The sequence below is a fragment of the Anopheles arabiensis genome, chromosome 2 (assembly GCF_016920715.1).
Source record: "Anopheles arabiensis isolate DONGOLA chromosome 2, AaraD3, whole genome shotgun sequence".
Classification (NCBI taxonomy): Eukaryota; Metazoa; Arthropoda; class Insecta; order Diptera; family Culicidae; genus Anopheles; species Anopheles arabiensis.
Genome location: NC_053517.1, coordinates 10,688,546 through 10,706,350, shown reverse-complemented (window position 1 = coordinate 10,706,350; position 17,805 = coordinate 10,688,546). Strand labels below are relative to the sequence as shown.

The 17,805-nt window shown below is 47.5% G+C and overlaps 1 protein-coding gene across 4 annotated transcripts in view; it reads left to right on the top strand.

Annotated features, from left to right (window-relative positions):
* The window catches only part of LOC120894809 (hemicentin-1), a 186,170-nt gene that overhangs the window by 161,526 nt on the left and 6,839 nt on the right, over positions 1–17,805 (top strand). For 3 of the 4 annotated variants that reach the window (XM_040297639.1, XM_040297640.1, XM_040297641.1), the window contains exons 15-16: positions 5,835–6,104; positions 6,876–7,003. In XM_040297639.1, the coding sequence (XP_040153573.1) occupies positions 5,835–6,104; positions 6,876–7,003 (398 nt within the window). The remainder of the gene's footprint in view (positions 1–5,834; positions 6,105–6,875; positions 7,004–17,805) is intronic. The other variant, XM_040297642.1, reaches the window with a different exon arrangement.

Genomic DNA, 17,805 nt, shown 5'->3' with positions numbered 1-17,805 from the left:
GCTACGATCGAGCTTCGATTATAATGAACTCGATGGGCGGCTCGACCATGCGGCACAGTCAAGTGTCCGAGCTGCTAAGGGTTGGGGAAAGATAATCAAACGTCATTTAAATCACCGGCACACTTTACCCGCATTTAATAAGCCTTTTCCACCTGCTATAATAACCCACCATCGCTTCACATTAATTTAGCATGATCCTTCTGTTTTTTTTTTCTTTTTTTTTTTTTTTTTTTTTTGAACAAGCAAGACTGTTCCTCGCAGGCCAATTTTGACACCTTAAATTAGCTTTTCCCAAAAGTAAAAAAAAAATATTACCTGATAACAGGTTTAATTTCTCCCTAAAAGCTTCCCATCCAAACGCTTTGCCCCGGGGCCAATCAACGCTGCTAGCTGCAAGTTGGAAATTAAATTTAGCCTTACTACCTTCGCGGGCTCTCGGCGTGCTGTCCAGCGGCAGTGGCGGAGCGTCTGTGGGTCAAACAAAGTTATAAATAATTCCGCACCATTTTAACCGGCTCACACATGCTACCGGCACCTGCGATCCATGCGAAGGTTTGCTGCCAGCCACCCGGTGGGTGCCATCGCTCGTTTCAAGGAACGTTGCCTCAAAATTGCTCCTCCGAAAGCGGTTTCGGGCTGCGCACTCATACACACAGACACACAGTGTAAACAAGAACCAATTATATGCCGGGGTGGGGAAACAGCAGCTTTGGTCTGCGATCAAACACACCAGCTATGAACAGGTGGTGTTACGCCAGCGTGTGTGTTGAATGTTGGAAAACTTTCTCATTCGTTGGAAAATATTTACAGTAATTTATCTACTATCACTTCTGGGCCGGTGCTACTGCTTCTGGCCACTCATGAGTTGTGCACAAGGTGCGGCCGCTGCAGCAACTGCCTTTCCTGCGACCGGTTCCACGCACACCTGCGTCCATACTCACACACACATTCTTCTGCTGCACCGAAGCATGAACGATGCAACAGTAAACGGGCCCCGCTGCATCTCGATGTGCAAACACCGGGGCCCTAACGCACCCGCCCAGCCATCCGAAGCTGCCGAAACATAGGTCAACAGTGGTGCATTATAATTACTTTATACCTAAGCAGCGATAACTCATGCATCCAGTGTTCATTACAGTTTCATTCGCACAATCACAATCGGCCCCTAATGCGGGCGTGTGCTGCCGGGGCGAGACGAGACGAGCGAATTTGTTTGCTAGTTTGGGGCACGTATCAGACACATCTGTCTTTGTCTCTCTGTCTCTGTCTCTCTCCCTCTCTCTCCTTCCCTCGCTCCTTATTACTGTGGGAAACTTTCTCATCCTCAATAACGCCCAACGCAAGCGGGGCGAAAGCAACGTTCGGTAAACAAGCAAGCTTAATAGAAGCTTAATCGCTTTTAAGACTGTTTGTGTAAGCTTCTGGTGGATGCTGAAGTGTTGATGTTTCGGCTGCTGTTCGTACACTGGAAGCTAGCAAATTCTGTTGGATGATTTTAATAGGGGTGTAGCTTCAATCACCGAGTTACTTAAAAGCTTGTACAAATGCTTTACTGCAATGCGGTGTATGCAAATGCGCCGTGAAGTATGCAAATTGCTGCACAAACTAAGCGTTTTAAGAGATTTTAATGGTTTATCTTTTTTTCCAATTACCTGAGGGTGGTAATAAACCTTAGTTTATGATTAATGTTTCGAAGAAAATTAAAATCAAGAGAAACATCAAAATTAAGCATTACCAAATATTCAATAATCCCTCAAATACGTTACCAAATTCTAACATCCGACTTTGCCCAAAAACCTTGTAATGCAATAAGGCACCCAACCATCACCGAAGCACTGACAGTGTGCATGCTACCGCCGTAGCTAGTCCCAGAGCTGCGGGCGTACCGTTCGTAGCGTGAGCTACAACCAGTACATGAGCTTTCTAAATTTATCCAGCAAATATTTGAATTTATGACTGAATCCGACACGACACGGCTCCACGCCCGTTCCGATCCTCATCCTCAAACTCCCAGCCGCAGCGGCAACCCTGGAAAGCACTCATCGAACGGATATTACGTGGCAGTACGGTAGAAACCCCGAAGTACCGATGTGTAAAGCAGTGTAAGGATATGAAAATTTCCATCCACTTCATCCACCAAGGGTACAGGTGAACCGGGCAACGCAAAAACAACATCCCAACCAATGTCGTCGCTGCTGCTGCTGCTGCTCTGCGCCACACAGGACGATCGTTAAAACACTCCCCGGTCAGGGCTGTGTGGTATGCTGCTGGCAGTGTTGATTTCTGGCAGGATGGTAAACATATCGTATCGGCTAGCAGCTGCAGCTTCTGAAAGGATAGAGCACAAACCTTCCCAATGCTTGCTTGTTACAAAGAAAAGCTAGTGCAAAGCTACTTCCCTCTTGCACCCGGCGGCAGTGGGAGCATCTTCTGTTGCGAAGCTATTCACTAAAAACAATGGCTCAATTGTTGATCGAAATGGATTTACCGGAGGTATTACCTGCCCGGCCCGATGCCAGTGTATCATATCTTGCAGATTAAGTGTATATCGTCCGGAGACGGGCAGTGGCGGGTCGTGTGTGTGTTTCATTGCCACTCCGCACTGCACCCGAAACCCCGCAAACATACCGCTCATGAATTATATGCTATCTGAAATTTTAATTCGATTTGAACGAACTACCCACACCCACACACATCCCTGCACATTCATACACATCTATTGCTCAGCTCGCACTCGCCTCTATCCCTCTAATCTCTAATAAACCGAAACAGGTGTTATATGGACTGGGAAACTTCATCTACAAAGCGTTCGCCAGAAGTGTGCAGCGTTGCAGTTTACGAACTTTGTTTCCAACTTTCCGCCGCCAGCCGGCTACGTGCAGCGAGCGTGTGTGTGTGGAGCCTGCCCCCCGTTTATTTCATCCAAGCGTTAGAGAACTTACTCCCTCCTTTTTTACCGCTCGCTGCAGAAACCCGTTCTCCGCACGGAACGGGAACGTTAATCGGAAACGGGATGGGCGGTAAGAAGCGATTGCAAAATGCAATCGATGATCCATCACCGCCGTGCTTCGGTTCGGTTTATTTGATCTAACTTTCGATAGTGCAACCGAACAAAAGCGTAATCCACCTACAGCTCAAAACTAGCTTCAAAAGAGAAGTTGGAGCGCCATCAACCAGGAGCGTGAAGCTTGCTGAAGCTTCCTTCAAGCTGCTCTGCACTGGTTCAACCTCAGCGCCGATGGGGTTGAGATTTAAATCGAAAATCGTGCAAATTTATAGCACCCTCGGTGTTGGTGACCACCCGAGCACAAGCTGACGGTCCGTGTCGGGTTGGAAGGAAGGGTGAGTGTGAGGATGGTACCTATAAAGTAAAATAAAGCGCTAAATGAAATCAACGCGCAGTGCTTACCGCGCTACGCCCCAAGCTATGCAATACGTGCACCAGCACTAGCTTCATTGTCGGGCGAAAAGAGGGGTTTTGAAAGATACATTTAACCCTGTCCGGAATTGTCTGGTAAAACTGATTCACCCGCTGTAAACGCTGGATGCAACATAATCCATTGTTGGGTCATGGTTGGGCACTCGCATAACCTTTTTCATAACAGCAACCAGCCCGGTTGCCATTCATAGCCTCGTGCCGCAATGTTGGAACCCATATCAACCCCCCCCCCCCCCCTCATCATCATTCGGTAAGCATCCCTGCCAACGGCAGTACATCAATCGAGCATTCATTTCGGCGTGCTCTCGAAAAGCTCATCATCGCAGTAAGACTGTCACCGCCCGCCTTTGCGCGACAAGCGGCAAACGATCGGCACTCGCCCCGCAACCAGGTACACCCCAGCCCATGGTTCCAGCGCATGGGATGCACAGTGTACACCATATAATGTCGATAAATCTTGCCCCAGTTGATTGATTTATTGACGATTTTCCTACATGATGCTACCCCCCCCCCCCCCCCCGGCGCAGCGATGGCCGAGCGCAAGCGTTTGTGGCCGTCGACAACCCGTCGATCCGTTCGCCGGCTTTTTGGTCCTTTTTTTGGATAGAAATATATTTATATCATTCTTTCATCAACAACAATACTGCCTGTGCGTCAAGGAGCTCCGGTCCGGGCCGGGGGACGCGCTTGGTTCGCTTGCAATAATCGCCCAACCAATCCTATTTACCAATGTCGGCTCAGCGGCAGCTTACGTTTACTGATCCGGCCCGTAACAATGGCTCGAGCAGGATTGAGTGCAGCCGTTGGCCACGGGAGAAGCTCGAAGGCGCTGCTTTCTCTCACATGTCAACGATTGCATTTTCGAGCTCGTTGCAGAAATATTGCCTTTTACCAATCGCTCTTCGCCGAAAAGATGCATTCAATCCATGCGCCAATGTGTGTTTGTGTTTTGGTACCAATGTATGCTTTTGGATGTCTGTTTCCTCATTAATTTCAACCAATGCTGATGGGGAAAAAAACTGCACCATCATATGATTATTCCACTCAATTGAGCACACACAAATACACATATATAATGATTGCCGAGGAAAAGCCATCCGAAACAAGCGTGCTGTTGGCAGGGTAATGAATGCATTTGCGCGAAAGGAATGGAGATTTCGTTTGCTTGAAAACAGAAAAAAAACACCCACTCTGGGGGGCTTCAAAAATAAATTTTGGAACCATAATACACGCCAAAACCGAACCTGGAAGAGGATAATAGGAGATCAACCGTGTTAAGAAGGGAAGCAACAACAACAACAACGACAAAAAATCCCCCACTCACTTCCACATCGAACCCCGGCATTCGGGCGGGATCTGCATTGGACGCTCGCGGCCTTATCGTCGTAATTTAATTTAACAGATTTATTTAATAAATAAATACACATAAACAATTAAGCGCACAAAGGACAACGCGGCCTGAGCTGACCGCTCAGCAGCAGCAGCAACACACACACACGATACGCAATATATCGATGCAGCAATGTCCCCCTCATTGGCGCTTATCGAACAACAACAACAAAAAAGGCAAAAGCTCATCGCACCGTGCAAAACGGGGGAAGTAAGGGGTAGGGCTTGATGCAGCAAAGCCCAAAATAAATTTCCACGTAAATGCAATTACTCCATTTACTCCAATTTCCACACCGGAATCGGTCAACCGGGCAGCAAACACTGCTCGTGAAAAATGCGATTGCATACCCGGCAGGCGCGAATGTTCGATGCACCGATCGTTCGTAGCCGACGAGCAGAAAGCGGCAAAGGTGGAAAAAGGGCTGGAAAATGTTGACATTAAATCTACCCAGCGCATTTATGGTGTGGTGGGGCGTTTCAGTTTTTTTGTACATAATTTTTATTTACTTCTTGGAAGTTTGGTTTGGCGAGGGCCCGCTTCTTTGCCCGCTAGTGGCTTCATCGAACGCTGGGAGAGTGTAACAACCTTTTTTTAATGTTTTTCACTAAAAGAGAAAAGGATTGTTTGTGCTATTATTGTACTAAATCGATGACCGGATGAAGATCTCGTTGAACGAAACCAGTATTCCAGTGCCATCGCTTCGTTCGAGGGATTAGTGTAATACACCTTTGCATCTCTACAATGCTGCATCTCTCTCACTCTGTTGATCCTTTACATCGAATAGTACAATCAGCACCAGAACAAAAGCTAAACTGTAACTGAAAATCCCATACCCAATGTACGTGAGAGATCGTCCACCCTCTAGCCGCCTCGAATCTCGAATCACATTTCTATCGCAACTCATTACTTCCTACACACCGAGTGAGTTCATCCGATTCTCATATATGTGTGCGTTTTCTTTCTTTCTCTTCCTCTCCCCCCCCTCTCTCTCTCTTTTCTGCACAGGACCGCATGCCGAGTTCGAGCTGACGCCGATCGTATCGATCGGGATATTTATTGGCATTTTAACGGTGCTTATCTGCATTATAATCGCGGTCGCGGCCGCCTTCAAGCTGCGGGCAACGCAGGCGAAACAGCACACCACCGCGACCACCACCACGGCCGGCGGCAAGCGGCCCGGTAATCTGCCAATTAAGGAGAAAATCTCATTACCGCTCAGCCAGTCGGAAGACATGTACGACGAGAAGAACCCGGACGTTGTCCCATCGAACGAGGGTAAGCGTTTGCATCCCCACCCGGTTCCGAATCCGAATCGCCCGCCCACAAACCAATCCGTAACACACAGGCACACACAGACACACACAGACACAGACATGGTCGCGACGTGCATAAGCCCTCGTGCAATCCCTGTATCGATAACATTCCCTCTCGGAACCGTACAGCTTTTTAGTTCTTTCGTTGCTGTTCGCTTGCTTGAGCGCCACTGGTTCGATTTATATGTTTTTGTTTTACTCGCACTACTGCTGCCTACAGCCCGGCTTCGAATGTAGCAAAACAGGAACCCTCGCAAGAAGAGGTCCTTCATGATCCTGTCTGTCTGCATATATATTTGTTTCGCTTTTTCTTGTGCTTTCAATTTGGTTTTGTTTGTTGTTCTTTTTATTCCGCGCTCTCATTCAGCCGCGTACGATGTGTGTCGCTTGTGCACCGGTATGCATAGCTCATTGGTTTCTGTCCCTCTCCCATTTCCACTCGCACATGGAAGCATTAATGAAGCAGGCTTTCTTTTACGCCCGAAGCGAAGGAGCAATACAGTGCGGCTGCCGTTCGGCTCATCTTTCAGTCGACTTAGCTTCATTATTTCCTTCCATCCATCCATCTCGAACGCCGTACAGCTGTCGCTCTATCGTTCAAACACACACACACACACACACACACACACACACACACACACACAAACACACAATCACACTATCTATCTCGCTATCCTCGCTCTCTATCTCTCTCTATCTCTATTTCACTCTTTCTCCATTTAACATTTTCCAGATCCCGATTACAAATTAATATCAGCAAATCAGACACCCACAGCGCTGCATAATTCATTATGCAACAGCAAACATGACATTATCGGCAGGACGATACTAGACGATAGCCGGAAAACGTACCTAACCGGGGTAGGTGCCTCATGTCACTAGCTTTTTTTTTGCATGCGCATATAGAACGACCGCAACGCCCCACGCATGCACGAAAGGGGGCGCGAGCTTTGGAAGGGGGGTTCCCTTGTTTGCTGCTCTCATCTGCAACGCACACAGGCCGTTTTGTAGTTACACAAAACACACACAAACACACATTAATACACTTAATATGATAAGTTTCTGATCCGCTCGATGTTCATCATATGCTACTTTTGTTTGTTTAAGTTCAATTAAAATGTTTAAAATACTACCTTCGAAGCCTAAGCATTGCAAGTTGCATCTTAGTATTGCCTAGATGAGCAAACCAAGTGGGACGGGTTTCAATTAATTACCTCGACTATTGAGCGCTGAAACAAGCCGACTCACCAATCGTACCGAGTTCCAGCTGCATATCGGAAGCTAACATCGGTCCCAGATTGAAGCGCATCATATTTACTTTCAAATCAACGACGTCAAGCTCTACAGCCTAACGAGATGCTGTCGGTTCATCCCCCGGCTGGGCCAACGAATGAATGCGCTCGGGCTGCAGAAATACATATTCTGCTCGATTTCTTCCAATGCGGCAAGGTAGTACGGGAGTAGAGCAAACACTCGGGATGACACAAAGTCATCCCCGACATCCCGGCGGCCTTTCCGGCCAGGCCATTTCACCGCGACTTTTGGTTGCACTCCGTGCCATCGGACAAAGGGGAAATCACAATCTGCGTGCGTGCGTGTGTTGCCGACTGTACCCCTGTTGCTGTGCGGTACCGGTTTCGCCTTCAACCACCATCCACTCACCGGTGTACATTCAATCTCGTTTGTCACAGGCCTCACCTGTTTATCTGCCCGCAGGGAACCCGGGGACGACATTGCTGCCATGAACCTGACGATAACTCTCTCTCTCGTCAAGTCAGCTAGGAATGTGGTATTCTGGGGGTTTGATAAGGCAGCCCACCTTTCAATTCATGCGTTTCCCGCATGTTGGCCATCATATTCCCTTCGTGCAGAAACGGCAGCTTCCGTGTTGCATGTGTGAGCAGAATTGTGCGTACAACCACATACCCCTGATGAACGTTCGTTAGCAGCACCGTGCCGTGGAATGTTGCGGCGCACCGGGTGTGCATTGCTAGCCGATCGGCACTCCCGGAGGGGGCACGCAGGCGCGAATTACAAACTCTAGCGCCCGTACTAGTGATGGGTAAAGTTGCAAAAAATCAGGAGTCTATTCCAATTCCGACTCCGAAAGGTAGGTTTGAAATCGCCTGGAGTCGTTCGGAGTCGGAGCCATCTGGAGTCGTTCGGAGTCGTCCAGAGTCGTCCGGAGACATCTGGAGTCGTCCCCGGATGCGGAGTCCGGACGGAGTCGCCCGGTGCAATGTTTTTGTTGGCTGTCATTTAATATCTTACTCCAACTCTTGCCGACTCCGGTCGACTCAAGCCGCTATTCTTCGAAAGTAAGGTCTGTTTAAGAGGTGCAGGCGCAAAGCGAAAGAGGGGAAAAAACAACATGAAATATCTCGGACCAACTTCGAGTTCGGCCGACTCTGGGCAACTCTGGACGACTCCGGACGACTCATATTTCCCACTAATGATGGGTAAAGTTGGCAAATATCCGAAGGATACTCCGATTCAACTCCGAAAATTTCGGAACGAACCATGGAAGGTAGGTCCGCCCAGCATTAACCGGAGGCGTTCGGAATCATCCCGATTTGAACGGAGTTGCAGTCGTCCAGAGTCGGCCGGAGTCATCCGGAGTAGTCCGGAGTCGTTCAGAATCGCCCAAAGTTGTTCGGAATTTCAGTCATCCAGAGTCGTCCGGAGTGCAGACCATCCGCACTCGACCGGAGACTTGATCACATACATATAGCATAGCACCGGACTCCGACCGACCGCAGCTTCGGATGACTCCGACCATCTCCGACTCCGACCGACACCGACCAACTCCGACTCCGGACGAATCCAACCACGGGTGACTCTGACTCCTGGCGGAACTAATGGTTCCTATTTTGCTCGAATCAGAATCGGAATAACAGTAGCCGAAGTCGGATCGGAGTCGTCGGCGCGCTCGCATCACTACACAACCATTTCTTCTCATGTCTTACTGATAGTTTGTATCCATTTTGTGTGGCTTTTGAATGGCTTTATCGAAGCACAACTGAGCCACCCGAGCAGAGAGTAATCTCTTCACCGGGCTCCCGTAGCGAAAAACATTGCTCGCCTAACAAGCGGTGTAGAAAATATGAATTAAAATAAAGAAGCGCACGACAGAAACGCCGCTCATCAGCATGCTGTTCAACGATCCTCGTAGTCTCCAGAGTGCAGCCTGCAGCAGAATTACAGTCATGGCAGTGTGCTATACCCTTTTCGAAGCCATCCCTCAGGAATGGAGAGCAAACGGTACATGCGTGTGCATCGGCTAATCCGGCCTTAACGTCCACTTAATAGCAGCCACCTGAATGTGAGTCAAGTAGGAGCGCCCATTCGAGCAGATATTAATCATGGGCGCACGCTTCCACCCCTTTGCACGCCTGTCCCTTGGAGAGGGATGCGTGAATGTTCATTTGTACGCAACTGCAGATCCGTTCTTCTCGTTTCTTTACGATACTATATATTACTTCGTATCTATTTTGTATGGCTTTTGAATGGCTTTATGGAAGCACAACTGAGCTACCGGAGCATGTAGTAGTCTTTTCAGCGGGCTGCAGTAACGGAAAATATTGAATAATTTGTTCGCGTCACAACGAGCGCAAAACTGAAGTGGAATAACACGACATTGCAAGCGTATGCTGGCTGATCGTATACAGTCATGTAGATGTAACGTGCAAATGACAATTAATGTCGCCTTAGAAAGGTGCCTTCTTCTCATTTCTTACTGATAGTTTGTATCCATTTTGTGTGGCTTTTGAATGGCTTTATCGAAGCACAACTGAGTCACCCGAGCAGAGAGTACACAGGGCTCCCGTAGCGAAAAACATTGCTCGAATAAAAAGGGGTGTAGAAAATATGAATTAAAATAAAGAAGCGCTCGACAGAAACGCCGCTCATCAGCATGCTGCTCAACGATCCTCGTAGGCTCCAGCGTGCAGCCTGCAGCAGAATTGCAGTCATGGCAGTGTACTATACCCTTTTCGAAGCCATCCCTCCGGAATGGAGAGCAAACGGCACAGCAACAGCAAAGGCAGCAAACAATTCGCATAATGACGACAATTGCAAACACGGGGTTGATCAGCACGGACCGGGCGCACCGTATCGCAGCTTTATGGAGCCCGTTTTATGAACGCGACGGTGGGCACGACCCTATTCAACGGACCCTATTACATCGGTGGCCCTCGAACAGGACAAAAAACACGATCCCATCCTGTCGCCTCCCGGGGTCAAGTCTTCTGATTATATTGCCCTTTTTCCAAAATGGGACCCATCGGGCGAGGATTTCTCGCGAACTCTCTAACGCGATACACGACTTTGGGCAATAATCGTTAGCCCCACACGTGTGTGTATGTGCCATTGCGGCTGTATCTGATGTGGCCGGCGGCAGCACTCTTGCCCACGTTCACCTCATGCTGGGGCGCACTCACTCACGCCCTATCTTCTTATTCAACTTTCTGTATTATTGATATGTTTCACCCGGGAACCATTCACGACCGCGTAACGCATGTACTGATACGCACCAAGGCACACGAATAGAGTGCAAAGGGCGGACGCTATGGTCCGTTCAAAAGCGCAGTGCGATCTTTGCCAGCTCACATCATCGAAGCGCACCTTCGCTGCCACACAGACCGCCACCCTCTTCCCCAACCGGTCCAGTGTGATGCGGGCAACCCAATTATGGGCACCCGAGCCTGCGTATCGAACCGGAAAGATAGCCCGCTCGACCGAACACCGGCGAAGGTTTGGAGTAGATACTGGTAACATCCGAAACGTCAATCGATGGAGCAAGAAAAAAAAACGTCATGCACAAAAACCGAACCAACATGAGTACCATCAAATTCTCCTGGGTACTTGAGTGCACATATTTATCTCCGCTCTGGGGTACGCGTAGCGTTCGGGTAGAAGCCAATCTCATTGCCCTCTGGAGAGTAATGTGCCGCGATACGAGCAAATACGAGGGGCGCCACGTTATGGTTGCCAATTGAACATGCGAATCATCTGTACCTGTGCACAACTACTGGCGAATAGCCCAGTGCAGACAAGCGTCAGGAAATCGTTAGTGAGTTACGTTACATTTTAATGAGCTATTTACGGGACCCAATCATTTCCCCAAAACCCAATTATGCGCTGTTGCGGGACCGTTGCGCACCACGCATTAGCCAAATGCTCAACTGCAACGAGTTGATTGCAATTTGAAGCAAATGTCACCGTTTGCAGCATAAAAAAACACAATCCTACCACAACAAACTACCACGGCGTAAGCAATTTAAGCTGTGTTTTGCTCCATCATCTACCGGCCAATCAAGCTAGCCGGCAATTGCCAGTGGTCGGTACTATCAGGAGTGGAAGATAAAACAAAAAGCCCTGTTGCCCCTTTTTTGTTGTTGTTTGCGCAAAACCCCCATTCCCCTATTTCTTAAGCCCGAGAGCAGCTCAGCTTTGTGACATGATTTCTACTGCTCTGCGCTCTACGGCTGCAGCAAGAAATGACCACTTCAGATTGCCACTAGATGACGGTGGCACAACTACAACGTACGCAGCAAAAAAAACCCTCCCAACGACACCAACTCAACCTAATCTGCTGGCGCGCTTCGGTCAGTTGATTTGGTTCAGTTAAGTTTTTCCGTCCGTTTTTTTTTTTGTTCGTTTCACACGAACACGAACTGTGCTGGGTTGTCGCAGTACGCCGGCAGGCAATTGTCAGGGAACGATTGCGACTCCGTCGATTACCCCGCAGGCCGCCGCGTGTCAAACCGGGTCAAGCGCACTGCAAATTCGTCAGCGTGCTTGGCAAAAATGCAAACATTTCAGCATTTGGCCCGTAGTGCCAGTACGTTCTGCTGCAGTTTGCTTTCTCAGCTTGACCGAAAGGGAGAGGTGTGTTTTAGTGTCATTTTTTTGCTTCTTCTGCTTACTTTTTTTTGTTGTTGAGGCTGTTTTTACTGTCCAAAAGACCCCGTTGCGCTGGCAAGGGGAATCCGTGTGACACACGGATGTGCAATGTATATAAAACAGATAAAGAAACGAATGGTTGGTTCGGTAAGGACACGGGAGCAGGACAGTTTTACCACCTGAAGGCAGACAGACGACACTCAACAGGATGTGTCCACATCCGGGTAGCCCGCATCCACAGTAGGGAGCATATAAGAGAGAGAGAAGGAAAGCGAGAGGATGAAAAGGCGAAGCTCAAGGATCACGAAGATCACGGCACCGTATGCGAGTCATTCTCAGGGCGAATTATCCCTCCGTCCTCCTCTCTCAGCTGCTTCGTTGCAACATTGTATCGTGAAGGCAGGACTGCCGGTGGAAAAGACCCCGCTGGCAGTTTTTCAAACATCTCTCCCCCCTCCCCCCACAATCAGAAAGGAAGGTCACTTGGAGCGCATACAAGAGCAAGAAAGCAGAGCTTCCAATCCCGCATCCGCCAGAAGCGAGCACGAACATAACAAGATGACCTAGTTGGATAACGTTATATATATTTTTTAATGAAATCGCTCGAATGTGTCACCCAGACCTCCTGGACTTTTTTCCACACCCGGACGGGTGTACCGTGCAAAGCTGGAGGCTGTTAAAAATCCACCACCGGCAGTAGTTCTCCGTGTGATGGGGAAGGTTAGTGGTGCCAAAACAAGATTTGTTGGAAGAATGATACTGACTTGGGTTAGACCTTGGAGAAGTTGTATTATTTTCCTTTTCAGTCGCTTTTGGCTTCAATATAAAAATAATACATGATTTACAAAAGAAAGGAGATTTTCAGGCTATTTAAAAAAAATCCTTAAATTTTATTGATCCCACTGTGCTTGGCGTTATCGGTAAAATCCTTTTCCACCTATACTGTTTCCGTGTATCGACTCGTTGGTGGGTTGGTAGGGCCCTGTCGTATCTCTGGGTTGCGTGCCGGGACCGAAGACGACCGCGATGAATGCTCGCAAGCTGCAGCTTTAGCAGCGTTCCCGTATCGCAAGACAATTTCCTCCATTCTGTGCTTGGACGAATCTTCCGCGTAACGAGCAGACGGAACCAGTGGCTGACACTATTAATAGACTGTCTCCCGGAGCGCATCCCAAACACACACACAACGATGTGGGTTTGTGTGTGCAGCTGACAGCGGAGATCAGTGTATGTGTACTGTATGTGTCCCGGTTTCGTTTATTGCTTGTTGCCGTGTCTCTCCTTTGCTCGCATCGCTCGCGCTAAGAAAAGCTCCTTCACGGACGGCACGACATGTCCTGTTGGACTTCATTCCTGCCCAGATCCATTTACGAGCTCTCAACCCATCCAGCCATGGCAAGAGCGCCCGGGGAAGCTAACAGAACGACTTTGCCGGAAGTTGACACAATGGGACAATGGTGCAAGGTGACCAGCAGAACTGGCCAGCTCGATCCGCGTTGTGCAATCAGTGTAAATGGTGACGGGGTTTCTCCATTACCTGTGCTCATCTGCGCAGGGGAAATCTTGCCTCAGGTCAGTTGTGCGATAGAATTAAGGCGTGCCGTAGCGAAAGAAAATCGCTCCTGGTACTACCCTTTTCACTATCGTCGGGTGTTGCAGCAACTATCGCAGAGAATGGAAGAGCTATTATGATAGAAAAAAAGGTCTCTCCCTAAAGACAGCAAGAAGAGCGTTGTTTAGATTTGGGTATAGTAAATCAGAACCGTGAAGAGGCAATCTATTTGTTCACCCGTACCTGCTAATGTATGTAATATGGTATAGAGCACTCTTTAAAAAGCCACCGTCTTTAAGATTCAACAAATGTAGATATTTTAAAGTTAAACGCCCAAAAGTATGCAGTTTGCTGTAATAAATTCAACTTTTAATGCTTCCGCTAGTCGTTTACTGTGCTAATTTGCTCAATATGGCCCATGTTATGCTCTCAGGAGCTGCATATTAAATCCATTGACTTCTTTCGCATTTTATAATTCTTTATTCAATTCCTGTGCTACGGTGCGTAACCATTTTATCTCTGAAAACCATCTCAACATGAAATGACGAATACACAAAGACCTAAGCGCACACCTGTAATTGGATTCGGGAGCAGACAAAAACGACAACAAACGGAGGGGTTTTAACCGCGACACAAAAGTTAATGCGCATCCAAATATTTACTTAAAGCAGAACGTCTCTGGATAGAATCGTTATCGCCGTGCATCATACAGCACATCTCATCCCCTCTGCCCCCCCGGTAGCCTGCTGACAGCTCCAACCACAGACACCCGAACCGTGGCACAAAATGGCAAAGTTCACTCGGGAAATCCATTCCATCCGAATTCCAACGGATGTGTGCGGCTCGACGGGACGGGACCACACTTCAAAAGTTTTCAAATTCCACCCCTGCCCCATCTGCTCTATCGCTAGCAATGCCCCCCCTTTTGGGTACGCCGTTGCATTCGAAAACATTTTGCTTTCCATCGTAGTAGCGGGGAGGGGAGCGGGTAGGGGTGGGGGGGCGGATAGAGGGCACACAAAGACCCACACTGAAACAGTCCGCTTTGCTCGGCGAGCATATCTACCGAGTTAACGAGTTAACAAGCACAGCGCGTGCACAGGCGTACACGCTTTGCCTACTTTTAGGCGCGCTCGTACCACGTACCGGAACGAGCGCCATCTTGTATACAGTTGATCCTGCCACACACACACACACACACACACACACACACACACACACACACAGAGGCCACGTTCGGTGGATGGATCACAAATCATGATGCACATCTGCACCCGCACATGGGGTGAGGGGTTGTTCACTAGATAAAGCGCACGTTTGATGGCGACTTGCCGACTTTCCCGAGTCGCAATTCACCCAAAGGACATCAGCACGCACACGGACACACACACACACACACAAAGGCACATACCATCGCATGCGATACGACTGTAAACGACACCATTTCGTATGCAGCTGTCGCGCAACGCCGACAGCGTCCGCTTAAGGGCGTGGAATGTGACTCTGGCTGCGATTGCCGATGTCGGGCAGGGGACCGGGTCGGCGACAGCACGCACGAACGCACCGGCCACCGGCCCTTAATGCATGGCGAAAACAAAGCCGCACCCGCCCGTCCGCAACGGAATGCGGCAAATCAAAAGCATCGGCACGCTAGACAGCAGAAGGTTTTGGCAAACAACAACATTCCAACCGGGGGAATTGCCCAGTTGGAAAGCAATGCACGGTAATGCACTTCTGCAATGAAGTTTCGGCTCGGCGAAGGAGCGCGGTCGGTAGCTACGGATGCCCCCCCCCCTGGAACGGGTGGGCAACCCCTGCTTTTACAGTGCAAGGGGACGCTGCCAGCCAGTCGTTCATTCTGGTCTTATCGTCGCTGTTTAGGGGCTGGGTTTCCCGGGATTTGCGGGCAGAAAGTTTGTTGCGCTGGTGACATTTTGTAAGCAAGCAGCCCAGCAGACAAAAATGGTACCGTACTTCACGTTCATTTTGACTCACTTTGTCGCCTGGCTGGTGGCTGCCCCCGTGTGTTTCACAATCGGTACGGCCACTGCGGAAAAGCAGCCGACTCATGGCGGTTCGATCAAAGCGAATGACACTCGCAACTTGTTGTGAAACGTTCCCTTCCGCGCCATGCCGAACGTGTAACGCAGTGCACCCCGGGTTATCCTCTTCTTCCGCTGGCGAGCATTTGAAACCAGGTGAAGCGCCAAGATGACCGAGTAGGTTGCAATAAATGTCCGCCGCCCGTACAAACGGGCAAGTCATCAATCCACTCAAAAGTTGTTATAAACGAGCACTGACGGGTTTCGGGTCAGGGAGAGCCGATGGCACTGACGGGTTGAGCTTCATTGCGCAGATGCGCGGCCGGCAGAACATAAATTAATCTTCAAATTAAAAGCATCCAGCACCCGCAAGCTACTGAACATATGCTAGTAAATATCGTGCCTGAAGGCGTCCCAAACCAGGCAAAAAACAACCAGTGTTTACAGCAAACTTTTAATAAGCTCGCAATTTCATTGGAAGCGAATTCGATAGGCGAGAGCAGTGCAAACATGGCGCTGTTTGTTGCGGAAAGTTTCCATCATCCACATGAGCCGCCCTGTTGCAATTTCTGGGGCATGGAGTTTCATTTTCATTTGAAAAAAAAACCTTTCACGTGCGTAAATACAGTGGCCGGCAAAATAAAGTGGCCACTACTCACAATTTTACATTTTTTACATTTTTTCCGTGAAAATAAAAGTTATTGTACTGCTTTATTTTTTGAAACATTGTTCGTGATATGCTTAAGAATACGCAGTACCATAGCATGACAAAAATGAGAAGTTTGCTTCAAGAAAAAATATTTTTTCCAAAATTGATCAAAATCACTGTGCCAAAATAAAGTGCCCACTTTATTCATTCCACAGAAAATATTTTTCTGAACAAATATAACAGCAAACTTATAATTTATATGCGTTCCACTCGCATTCTTTACATATTCGAGGATCGTTGGTGTATTTTTTTCTAATTTTTAAAGGTTTATTTAGTTCTGCATCTAGTTGTTGCATCTGGTTCTTCTCAAGCGTTATCAAGAGCTTTAAATTTAAATTTATTTGTTTTTGACACCAGTTTTATCCACCTTCGCATATAGAATCTGCCACAAATTTTCGATGCAACAAAGATTTAGACTTCATGGAGGACATGCAAGGTGTTTTATACGATACTAGTTGAGAAATGATTTTTGTATTGATTGTGTGTGTTGAGATGTTAGCCTGTAGGAACATGTTTTTAGTTTTCAAATCCCATTTTTTTTAAGAAATATCCCAAAGTAGTGATGAAGAATGTTAAAAAAAGGTATCAGTCATAGTTGTACTTTCGATTCACACCAGTTTTCCTGCTACTCCTAAAGAGAAACACTCCCTAGCTATCACATTGCAATTTTCGCAATTTACTGCCCATTAGATGTAGCGTCCTTCAAGTTCCTCGCCCGAGCTACAGCAAGACTAACAAAGCCAATTGGCTTCAATATGATCAAAAACATGCAGATATATCGTTAGATTGTTGAAAAACTGATATTTGGACAGAAAAGTCCAAATTAGAACTGATGTTCAAAAATATCTAGACGCGATCCAACAAACCAATATGTATGAAGAGTGCAATGTGATGACCAGGGAGGGGATTTCTATACGAGAAGTGGGGAGCATGGTTTGAATCGACGGCATAATGAAAGCTAATACCTATACAAGTATCCTGTGTGAATTTATCTGTTTTCTGTGAAAAATACGGAGTTAGTAAATAAATTGATGTTACAACAGGAAGACGGCTGAAGTTATACACGAAGAATTTTTTATTTTATTTTTTCAATCAAATCGAATAAACTTTTTTTAATGGCTCCCAGTTAGTCTTAATTTTAATTCAATCGAGATTTAGTGTGCAAATTTTAATGCAAATGTAGTGAAAATGACGTGATTAAGAAAAACAAAATATGTTAAAGCTCTGAAATACTCTTAGAAAGAACCAATGCCAAATATGTGCAGATAAACACATAATAAATTATGGCAAAGATCCTCAAACATGTAAAGAATGCGAGAGGAACGCATATAAATTATAAGTTTGCTGTTATATTTGTTCAGAAAAATATTTTCTGTAGAATGAATAAAGTGGACACTTTATTTTGGCACAGTGATTTTGATCAATTTTGGAAAAAATATTTTTTCTTGAAGCAAAC